Genomic DNA, 12,500 nt, shown 5'->3' with positions numbered 1-12,500 from the left:
ACACACACACACACACTATAGGCTAGGCTCCATATATTACATGGTCTCTTTCAGTGTCATCCTCTGCAGTGTTCACAGACACACATACAAATTAGATGCATAGGCCATAGGGATGCACCGATACCACTTTTTTGAAAAGCGATACAAGTACGAGTACATTAATGTGTGTACTTGCCGATACCGAGTACGGATACGATATCTTTTACCACCAAAATACAATGAAAATAAATGCATGGCCTTGATTTTTGTCCACCTGTGATATTTTTATTGTCCATTTCCATGTGGATTTAAATGTTAGTAAATGTATGAGGTGGCACTTTTTTCCATGCTGCTTTCAAGTCCACAGAACGTGACAAGATTTTATATTGTTTTGTGTAATAGCAGTATCGTTCCTGCTATTGGCAAGTGCTTGACGAGTACGAGTACGAGTATAATGAGCAGTATCGGGTGCCGATACCGATACCAGTATCGGTGCATCCCTAATAGGCCAAGCTCTTAAATAACAGGGACCCCCCTAAAGGAGCCTGCTCGCGCACGCACACGCACGCACACACACACACACACACGCACCCACGCGTGCGTGCACACACACACAATACATAAAGAGGTTGCATGGGCTAAGCTTTTTACAATGCATCCCCTGAAGGAGCTTGGCAGAATAAGACTCACAGAGAGCTCAGAGATTATTTTTCTCTGTCTCTCCCTCCCTCTCACACACGATAAACAATATAATGCAGGATTCTTTTTTTTTTACGATGGCATGTCCTAAAGGACCCTGATTGTGTTAGGTTTCTCTCTCTCTCGCTCACACACTTCCTCTTTTTTACCGTGGCATCATCCAATGAGGCCTGGTAGTGCCGGGTTCAGTGGCTGCTCGTGTTTTCTCTCACACACACACACACACAACACACAACACACAACACACAACACACAACACACAACACACACACACACACACACACACACACACACACACACACACACCTCCCCAATGAGTCCTGGTAGTACTGGGTTCAGTGGCTGCTGCTGTCTCTGTGGTCGGACGCTAATTAAAAGTGGGAGAGGCTCAAATAACTACCAAGACTCAGAGCCGATACACACATTCCGCACGCACACACATATAGTGCCCGCACGCACACAGACACACACACACACAGGCACACACACACTAAATTACTGCAAGTAGATGAGCTTCTGTGTTAGTCTGTGGCATGCTGAGAGCTCTCCACAACATTACACACCCCACCCACCACACACACACACACACACACACACACACACGCACACAGACAGCCGACCCCACCTACCAACCCTATAATAAATAACTTCCCTGGCTACACCACACCACACATACAGACCCTGGTTACAACAATATCCACTTCTGAAGCCAAATAGCTGTAGTCACTGCACCCTGCCCACACAAAGGAAACTTCCAGAAACTTCTCAAACATCTTTGTGAAGATGTTCATTGGACTATACGAGCCAATCCCCACTCTCCTGCACACTTATCGGTCTTGCAATGTATATTCAAGTCAAGTCAAGTCAGCTTTTATAATCAGTTTCTTCATATACACAGGTCATGCTAGGAAATTGAAATTACGTTTCTCTCTCTATACCTTGACAGGACATAGTCATACACAGGACTGACATTTACAGACTGACATCAAAGAGCAAGACAGCATGCTAGATGCTACAAGATGCTAGACACCTTACATCTTAGTATTGCATTGGATTCCATTGCACTTAGCTGACACTTTCATCCAAAGCGACTTCTAGTGTCTTACAGGGTATTGGTTAGGGTCCCTGGAGCCATGTGGGGTTATGCGGCACTTCAGCCATGGATGGAGGAGGTGTAGGAAGAGGTAAGAATGGGATTCGAACCTGCAACCCTCTCTGCGACCTTCGCAACCGTTTGTCGTGTAGTCAGGATTTTCTTGAGGCGTGCGACGACAGTTGCAGAGCCTGTGCGCGGGGGGCGTGGTCGCGCACAGACGGTTGCAAAGGCTCTGCAACCGTCAGCGCCAATAAGTATAAATTGGCCTTTAAGCCTACCTCCCACACCACGCCACCCAAAGAGTCAGTCACACAACACCCCGCCTTCCAGGGCTGGACTGACCATCTGGCATAACGGGCATTTCCTGATGGGCCCCGCACCCTCATGGGCCTCTATTTTCAGATATGTAAAACCACATGTATGGGTATGTGAGATCTCATTTGCAAAAAATATTATTATTTTATTTTTTACACATTTTTGAAAATAGGGGCCCAAAAGGGTGCAGGGCCCACCGGTGACTCAGTTCTGCACCTCTAATTCTGAGAGGACCCTTTAAGCCAAAAGTGCCCGGGACCTATTTCTCCCCCAGTCCAGCCCTGTCGCCTTCTAACCATACAACTCTAGCCACTACACCACCACACCACCCAGACAGACATGGTATCAACAAGACACATGTGCGCGCACACACACACACACTCGTACGTAGGCACGCATGCACGCACACACACCACCCAGACAGACATGGTAACAACAAGACGCACGCGCACACACACACACCCACACGCACACACCACCCAGACAGACAGACATGGTAACAACAAGACACACGCGCGCACACACACACACCACCCAGACACACATGGTAACAACAAGACACACGCGCACACACACACACGTACGTACGCACGCACGCACACACACACCACCCAGACAGACATGGTAACAACAAGAGTAGGCCTACAGTACAGACGATACAACAGTACAACACCACCCACTCAGGGAGTCGTAGTCAAAACAGCACCCCACCTACCTAACACGCGCACACGCACACACACACACACGCACGCACGCACGCACACACACAAAGACACACACTAAAACACATGCACACACACACTCGCACGCGTGCGTGAACACACGCACCATTTCAAAGTCTGTGTGTGGCCTTTCATTGTAAGTGCCTTTTTCCTGGTGTTTATTACAGAGGCAGTACTCTAGCAATGGGCGCTGGCATTTGCAAGGGGGGGGGGGACACAAAGGGGTAAGTTGTCTTGGGCCCAGGAAGAGAGGGGGTGTGGGGGGCATAAATGGGTCCTCATTACATTGTATACATTGAGTGGGGGGGGGGGGGGGGGCTTTTGGATGACTTTGTTCTGGGCCCGGCCACATGCTGTCAGCGGCCCCCGACCACAGAGCCCCGAGCGGTGCTACACTTTATATAGAGCAGCACCGCACAGCACGCCACACATCCATCATTACCCTCAAGACTCCTTCCTTGTCTTTATTACAAGCTACTGTACACTGTAAGTGTTTATTTCTTGCATGTGAAATTTGGACCCTGGCTGGGTCTGTTAATGAAGTTTACACTACGCTATTCACTTCATGTAAATCTGCACAGGCTCCACCACACTACACCAAGCAGGTGAAAACTCCTCTATGCTGTAGCCTGTGCGCACCTTCTCCTGGCTGAAAGCACACATGCAGTGTTTGCCATTTCTAAAAAGCTACATAAATAGGGGCGCCATTGAGGGCTGCCCCCTTGCACGAGTGAGGCATAAATGCAATTTTGTTGTGTGCAGTGTGCAGTGTTCACTTGTGTGCTGTGGAGTGCTGTGTCACAATGACAATGGGAGTTGGAGTTTCCCAATGGGCTTTCTCTTCACTTTCACTAAATGATCTAACACCATTTGAGGGCAGATGAAAACTACTGTGCCGTATATACATAGACCATGTGTGTACTCTACTTAAGCCACATGCTCCATGACGTTCATGATAAGCCACATGGAAGACCCCTACTGCACTATACTGTCTGCCTGTGTCTGTGCTATTCGCCCTTCATGTAAAGCTGCACAGGCCTCCACCATTGGACCAGCAGGAGAAAACCGACGCCCTGCACTGTACTGTATATTTAATGTTGTTAAATATCCTCCCCCATGACTGAGGTACCCTGAGCATGGTACCGTCCCGCCGCACTGTTCCCTAGGGGCGTCATTGAGCTGCCCCCTTGCATGGGTGAAGCATAAATGCAATTGCGTTGTGTGCGGTGCAGCCCAGTAGCCCAAGTTCCCTTCACATTACACAATACCCCCCGGTACCCCCCGTAATTCGAACTATGCTCCCACCATTTGACCGGTAGACGAAACCTTTTCACTCCATGCTGTAATCTATGCCCTCCCTACTATATACATCTAAACTTGCAATATTATGTGTATCTTGGATTATGTGCAAGCTGCTAGACACCTTTTCGCTAGAGATACTGTAAATAAAGGAACTCTGATCTCCTCTACTACTCTACTTTGGTAGAAGGCTTGAAAGTCTATGCTGTACCATGCTATGAGCTTCATCTACACAGCCTCTCACCGAAAAAGGCCTTTGCCCTTTATCGTCTCCACTAAAGCTAAACAACCTCCCACTGCTCGACCAGAAGGTTAATATACTGTAATGCAGGGGTCCCCAACCTTTCTGGGTCTGAGGGCTACCCGGGGGCTACCGAGGGCTACAAAGGGCTACTCGAGGCCTACTTTTGTTCAAAATCCTCTACTGATGTCTTGATATCATTCCCAAATCACAATATGATTGAATGATAATTTGATTATAGATTACAGAGAAATAATCTCATATTTAAATTAAGAAAAACACATCAAATGACTAAAATTTTGTAGTTGTTGCTGTTTATTAACATCCTTGGTGGGCACCTCAGAAGCTCCCGGAGGGCTGCCTGGCATCCGCGGGCACCACGTTGGTGATGCCTGGTGTAATGCATAGTATAGCTCAACATCATGTTGTGTGCCCATATGTGCCAGTCCTAAAAACAGAAATAAGCACGTATCGTAGCTCTTGTTTACCTTCACCACATACCCAAGAGCTTTCCACCATCTTAAAGGCCAACTAGGTAACATTTTCAAGTTAATTAATCACGTTCACACATCAGCCAGTGTTTACCATGAGTCATTAACAGGCAATGAAAGGCCCTCCCGACTGCTTTTGTGGTCTAAAACCATACTAGCAAAATCTGGTCTGAAAACCCAGATACTGCCACAGGAAAACAAAAAAGAAAAAAAAGAAAAAAACACCAGTTTTTACAAACTACAGTAGACACCAGCTTCTGGCACCATGGCAATGTGAGGTCGACCTCCTCGACTTCCACGCAGGCATCTAGTCAGGCACCTCGAGAACTGCTTAGCGTGTCTTTAAAGGGGAAATGTCTCGTAAAATGAAGCGTGTGTTCGGTAAGATCTCATAACGGGGAATACAACTGCTGAACTGTGGCATTCTGAAGTCTATATTTGTCGTCTTTTTCGTGTATTTATTTCATTTCCTGAAAAGGCAAGCCATTGGGGCCTGGAGGAAGCTTCAAAACATTGCTGGAAAGCTTGAAGACATGGCAGCTCCTAATTTGTAAGCTCGGCTCTACGCTTTTCAGAAAGATTTCCAACCCTCCCCCAGAAATCACCAAGGCTCTTGCCGACACTACTGATGGTAAGCCTAGCAGGGAACCATGACACACGCGGCACTTAAAATCTTCTGGCATGAAAGTAAGTATGCAGTAGCCTTAACCCTATGCCCTTCCCTTCACCTCAAACGGTAGGCTGTGCCCCAAACTGCATGCCAACCTACTCCTACACAACGTCTAAATATCTATCAGTCTACACAGAGTATATAACTTTCCTTGGCTGGCTGGAGAAGAGGCACGTCTCTACCTCGCTGTGTAGACAGCCTAATGAGCTGCCTTAGACCACAACAGACTTCTCTCCGAGAATAACCAGGGCTCTCCTGCCCCCCCCCCATCCATGGTTGAGGTGGTAGACGACGTGTGACCAAGGCATATAATGCAGACTCCTGCATTGCTTCCAAGGAGGACTGTGCCTGTTACAAGACATCCAATCCCACATTGGGAGTCCGAGCAGGACTGTCCCAGGGTACCTAAATAACCCCTAACATAGCTCCAGCAGGGAAAATGTCCCTGTGCCAAGGCATGCATTCCTACATTGTTCCACGGGACACTGCCTATGTACCTAATTAGTGGGAAGTTTCTGGAGAGAAAAGATAAATGTGGGCTAAATGTTAAGTCCGTAGGACATTGTTACCTACCTTCCCTTCCCTTCCCTTCCCATCCCGCTGCAGACAACATAATTACCTGCTTTACAACCGCTGACGGACTTCATGTCCAAGTTGTCCTTTAAACCCCACAAGCCGTACCGACTACGTCTCTCTCTCTCTCTCTCTCTCTCTCTCTCTCTCTCTCTCTCTCTCTCCTCTCTCTCTCTCTCTCTCTCTCTCTCTCTCCTCTCTCTCTCCTCTCTCTCTCTCTCTCTCTCTCTCTCTCTCCTCTCTCTCTCTCCTCTCTCTCTTCTCTCTCTCTCTCTCTCTCTCTCTCTCTCTCTCTCTCTCTCTCTCTCTCTCTCTCTCTCTCTCTCTCCCTCTCTCATAAGCAGCTTATAAAAGAATATGGCAACATCCTGGCTGGACCTTTTTATGTTGCTAGAAGGGTGTCTAGTTCTCTTCTCTAGTTCATACACATCATGAGTATAATAAGTGATGAAGGTAAAACCAAGATGTGGGTGGGCAGGACAACTCTGCCATACAAAGTCAAAGTGGAGTAACTACATAATTTAGGTGTGGCCTTTTTCATGAGGAGATGTGCTACTCACCCCATGATAAGTCCGTTGATGTAGTCATTCCCATCCATGTGACCAAACTGGAAATCCCTACAAAAACAGAGACGAGCAAGCAATACATTACATTTACATTACAATAAGCAGACAATATTATCCAAAGCGACTTACAAGCGACTCGCAATAATCGCTAACATGAATATCTGGAGAAAACACAGCGTGCACAGGCATATAACATGGTTTGTGCAGATGCGTATGGTTAGTTTGTTACGAAGGGACACTGTATCTCAGAACAGAAGAGAGACACGTAATAACCCTTCTCATGCAGCAGCTGGTGGCTGGTAGCTAGTTCCAATATTGGCGACACTAACTTGATTTCTATGTACCGTCACACAAGCAATGTGTTGAATTCATCCAATAAAGCACAATAGCTGTGTTCATTTTAAATGCAACCTTGTTCAGTGGTACTGTATAACTAAAACAAGACACAGCAGTAAGGGTAAAACACTGACAGAATGAATTAAGATCTACAGGTATCTGTAGTTAAGTCTTGAGAGGACAATACAAAGGGCTTTTGCAATTTCATTCCTGACACCTTTATTCAAAACAGCGACCACATGTTTATCTGTCTCATTCCTCCAGCAAAGGTGCTTCATGCTGAATTGGCATTTCCTATCTGGCAAGAGATGTGCATCGAGAGATTTCAGCGTATATCATTTTTGTTCATTTTTTTGCGTCTTGCTATAGAGTACTTCACTTTTAGACTGAATTGGTTATCTGTTATTTCAGCAAGAGCACACTCTCTGTGCATATTGTTTATGTTTTGCTTTCTTGCTTTTCTCTTTCTCCACTCTGCAAACCGCCAAGATGGATTGCTGAAGCCTGCCGTGTGAGTACTGCTGTCGTGTTCGGCCGACTCCAAATGCATCATGCTGATTCACCTGGGTTTGCCACCGCACAGACTTATGCATCATCGGCAACGGGAGAAAATACTGTATAATAATAAAGACAGCATATGCTTGTGTTTTATTCTCAATGGGAGAAATATGAAGGCAAAGAGAGTTACATATACAGATACACCTGAGGGTGGCGTCTATTATTAGGAGAGGCGGATCATGGGCAGCGACTCGCCACTCAGTCCCAGGAGACTGCACTATGTACGTCTGTGTGTGTGTGTGTGTGTGTGTGTGTGTGTCTGTGTGTGTCTGTGTCTGTGTCTGTGTGTGTGTGTGTGTGTGTGTGTGTGTGTGTGTGTGTGTGTGTGTGGGTGTGTGTGTGTGTGTGTGTGTGTATGTATGTGTGTGAGTGTGAGTGAGTGTGTGTGTGTGTCTGTGTGTGTGTGTCTGTGTGTGTGTGTGTGTGTGTGTGTGTGTGTGTGTGTGTGTCTGTGTGTGTGTGTGTGTCTGTGTCTGTGTGTGTGTGTGTGTGTGTGTGTCTGTGTGTGTGTGTGTGTGTCTGTGTGTGTGTCTGTGTGTGTGTCTGTGTGTGTGTCTGTGCCTGTGCCTGTGTCTGTGCCTGTGTCTGTGCCTGTGTCTGTGTCTGTGTCTGTGTCTGTGTCTGTGTCTGTGTGTGTGTGTGTGTCACACCATTTCCATAACCTGCACAAACACCTGCGTCCTTCCTTTGCCTGCCTACATTCACTTCACCACACCCTCCTTACCTTACATACCGGTATGTCACCTACAAATGCAAACAACTACACATCCAACTTCATTGCATTCCACGAGGTGATCTAAGTTTATGTTAATGTTGTTGCGTGGATGGCTTTTTACCGAGCCATTGTTCTGAAAACAGTCATCCCACGCTTAAGATTTAAGCACTTGACGTGTTCTTGATTAACTTATAAATTAAATGCGCATCAGAGCTCTAGTGTGTGTGTGTGTGTGTGTGTGTGTGTGTGTGTGTGTGTGTGTGTGTGTGTGTGTGTGTGTGTGTGTGTGTGTGTGTGTGTGTGTGTGTGTGTGTGTGTGTGTGTGTGTGTGATTATGTCCCTTTCGCTGTGGTTGAGTTGCATTTGTCCCTTTCTTTGCCCTCCCAGGTGGCATTGTGCTGTGTCTGTTATTGTATTGTCTCGCGTCTGCCAAATGCAATGTAATGTAATGTAATGTATTGTCTTGAGTCTGCCATCAAGACAGCTATTATAGCCTACATGGAGGTCCAATATTAGCTGAATTATTTTGTGCATGCATATACTAAACCTCCACATCTCTACTCCACATGCTCATTTTCCTGCTACTCTTCCATTCCCTGCTGAAATTCACGCAGCTTGGGCTCAAAAACACACACACACACACACACACACACGTATACACACATATATATATATACACACACACGTATACACGTATACACGTATACACACACACACACACACACACACACACACACACACACACACACACACACACACACACACACACACGCACGCGCACGCGCACGCGCACGCGCACGCGCACGCGCACGCGCACACGCACACGCACACGCACGCACGCACCATGTTGTATTCAGTTAGTTTCTGCCCAAAATGCATCCCTGTCTGTCTGGACTAAAATGCATACCTGTCTACTCATGCCCAATCACAAGCCAGACGTTTCCTCACATCTAATAGCCTTGTATTGGTTGGCTGGCCGAGTTTATAACGCAAATGCACATCCGTACACATGCATACACACACACACACACACACACTTCCTGTAACTTTCTGTACACACCATTGTTTAAAGCAGAGGTGGGGAAGCTTTTTCATTCGAGGGGCCACTTCAAATTCCTCCGAGGGCTGTAAAAGTTCTCAGAGGGCCGTACTAGGAACACAAATAGGACTTCCCCCCACACTTAGTGATATTGTCCCATTTTTGTAAATAAGCTTATTTTACACCTCCCCTTGCGTTAAATAATAGGGTTTTACCGTTCTCCTGTACTTTCAACCGTTCTCGGTGTATGGCAGTTCAAGTTTTACCTCCATGCTAGCAGTTAACATTGAGTCCTATGAGACCAGCTCGCGGCTAACTGGTCTCATAGGAATCAATGTTAACTGTTAGCTTGGAGGTAAAATTTGGACCGTCATAACTAGGAAACGGTTGAAAGTACAGGAGAACGGTAAAACTCTATTGTTTAACTCAAGGGAAGGTGTAAAATAAGCTTATTTCCAAAAATGGGACAGTATCACTTTGAGGCCTACATTGAAGGCAGCCTCCTTTAAAACATACCCCACATTCTCTAGGTCCGCAGACAGCCCTCGAGACACAGGTTGCCCACCCCTGGTTTAAAGGTAGTCCGAGTTGTTTATTTAGTAGTTTATTTCTATGCTGCCCATTCATCAATTCCATCTTTTTGTCATGCATATTTATGACCATCATCAATATTAATTATGGCTTGGAAATGTACCCATACATATACAGGTAGATCCTCTACGTATAAAGCCACAATTTCATAGGCAAGGAAAACCAATTCTGGTCGGACAGGATCAGTATCGATGAGGAGGAAGATCAATTCTGTGAATGGCCAGCGTACATTTCAGAAATAAACAACTAAAATTACACACGGACCTTTCAGAAGATTGGTTAGGAGAATAATAAGCAGGGTTTTCCGCCAGTACTTTATTGGCGAGGTGCCCACCTTGACAACAAACCCCTACCAGCTTGACTAGGTCCCCTGAAAAGATAAAGACTTTGTGTCGTGAACGCAATTTCTTCACCAAAAGTTACGTTTTTAGCGGTTCTCATATCACATTCCATATGAAACGGTGCAACATAGCCTTTCCAATGATGAGGGTTATGTGTCTCTGATTCCTCCTAATCCTCCAACCCTAGACTAACTAATATTCTGCAGGAAACAAGCACAGTACTGTAATTATGACATGATGTTTCCGATGATTCTGAGCCTTTGTCTTGTCTATCCTTGTATTTCTTATTTCCCAGTACTTTTATCTATTTGGTTTTGTTGGTGTTGTCTTTTTTGTCTCCTTTTTTGTAGTGCTGCAACCTCCCTGTCGCCGAGACAAATTTCTCCCTGTTGGAGATTAAAGGGGATCTATGTAGGATTAAAAGTTTAATTCATCACTGTCCCGAGTCAGCCGATGCTTATTTGAGTCAATAGTAAGTGAACGATGACTCTCGCGACCACTTTCACGGTGCGCTGTCAGAGAACCCCACATGTAATTTTTGACAGAGAGACCAGCTACTAGTGTCGTGGGAGACACTTCTCATACGAAAAATCGCTTTACATAACGTATTCAGATTTGGACCAACTGCTGGCATTCTGTGATGAAAACATTCTCACATTGAGCTTATTTAAACAGCATTTTTCATGACGGTTTAGATTTTGAGAAAGGCATGCCACAGGCACCGCACAAGCTGTCATCCTACATTGTGCCCCTTAAATAAAGTAACCATATCTAACCTAACATGGCCGGGCCATGGCTCGGGTTGTGGGGGGATGAGGGGGGATGCCATCACCCCTACAATGAAAATGGTCAAAAATCTTCCCCCTCTAAAACCATTGATCTATATTCATGTATAGGCTATACATTCACATATTACGTTAAAATTTTACTTTTAACAACTGTATTTTCAAAATGCTCTCGGGGGAGAAACCCCAAAACCCCTAATAATCAGAATACATCTCTGACCATCCCCCCCTAGTTTCATTTTACAACTCAACTATGATGGCCCTGCTATTTCACCAGACATTATGAGACAAATCTATGAACAAAGTCATGTAATGCAATACAAGCGAGCGCTTTACCTGTTGAAGTGATCTCTGTATTCTGTGGACACTCTCTGAATGAGACTCTTGAGGCTAGTGGAGAGATGTACAGAGAGAGAGAGAGAGAGAGAGACAGAGACAGAGACAGAGAGAGAGAGAGAGAGAGAGAGAGAGAGAGAGAGAGAGAGAGAGAGACAGAGTGTGAGAGAGAGAGAGAGAGAGAGAGAGAGAGAGAGAGAGAGAGAGAGAGAGAGAGAGAGAGAGAGAGATAGAGAGAGGGAAGGAGGTAAGGAAATAGAAAACGGAGCAATAAAAAAAGACAACTCATCATTAACACCAACTGTATCTCTTCTCTGTAAACGAGCGATACAGTATGCTTCAAATTGGCCAGGATCCAATCAGACCAGTCAGAAGCTGACACAGAAATGTACTGATTTTCACATCCGAGAGCCAACTTTTTGTTGCCATGACAGCAGAAAGTGTTTGTCGTTCCACAGCGGAGCAGAAGAGGAGAGGATGGGGAGTGGGGGGGAGGGGGTTACATGATACAGGTGCTCAAAACAAGGACCCATATCAAAGTGGTATCTCCTCTCCTCTCCTTTTAGTTGTGGCTTAGTGCTTCACCGACGCCCTGCCTCTGTAGAGGAAACACTGGGTCTTTCTCAAAGCCTAGGCCAGTGTCCTTCCAAGTGTATCAGCCTAATTAGTCACGCCCAGTGATTGGATACCCTTTATTGGATATTCTGTAGAGTTCACCAAAAAGTATCCAATCACTGGGCGTGACTAATTAGGCTGATACACTTGGAAGGACACTGGCCTAGGTTTTGAGAAAGACCCACTGACAGTTCCTCGCCGTCACAGCCTAGGCTCAGCAACTTCCGACTGCCAATGACAAAATGACCTTTGGATTGTGCTTTTTGCGAGATATTGAATGAAACGTCTATCGTCAATGATGCCTTGCCTCGCATCACAAGGACACAGTTTTGCACCTCCTGTCCTCTCCTTTGGCCTGAGTTGGACAGCAATTGTTGTTGCTATTCCTCACCTGGCACTGTGTGTCCGTGTGTGTGTGTATATGTGTGTGTGTGTGTGTGTGTGTGTGTGTGTGTGTGTGTGTGTGTGTGTGTGTGCGTGCGCTCCATATGTTTGTGTGTGTGTGTGTGTGTGTGTGTGTGTGTGTGTGTGTG

General features: G+C 46.0%; 1 protein-coding gene across 1 annotated transcript in view; it reads right to left on the bottom strand.

Annotated features, from left to right (window-relative positions):
• LOC134455390 (protein disulfide-isomerase TMX3-like) overlaps positions 1–12,500 on the bottom strand; it is a 96,524-nt gene that overhangs the window by 24,814 nt on the left and 59,210 nt on the right. Inside the window, exons 12-13 of the mRNA XM_063206409.1 lie at positions 11,353–11,406; positions 6,646–6,702 (exon numbers count right to left, since the gene is read on the bottom strand). Coding sequence (XP_063062479.1) covers positions 6,646–6,702; positions 11,353–11,406 — 111 coding nt within the window. The remainder of the gene's footprint in view (positions 1–6,645; positions 6,703–11,352; positions 11,407–12,500) is intronic.

Source organism: Engraulis encrasicolus, chromosome 9 (genome assembly GCF_034702125.1).
Source record: "Engraulis encrasicolus isolate BLACKSEA-1 chromosome 9, IST_EnEncr_1.0, whole genome shotgun sequence".
NCBI classification, from domain to species: domain Eukaryota; kingdom Metazoa; phylum Chordata; class Actinopteri; order Clupeiformes; family Engraulidae; genus Engraulis; species Engraulis encrasicolus.
This window is presented reverse-complemented; position numbering and strand designations above follow the sequence as displayed.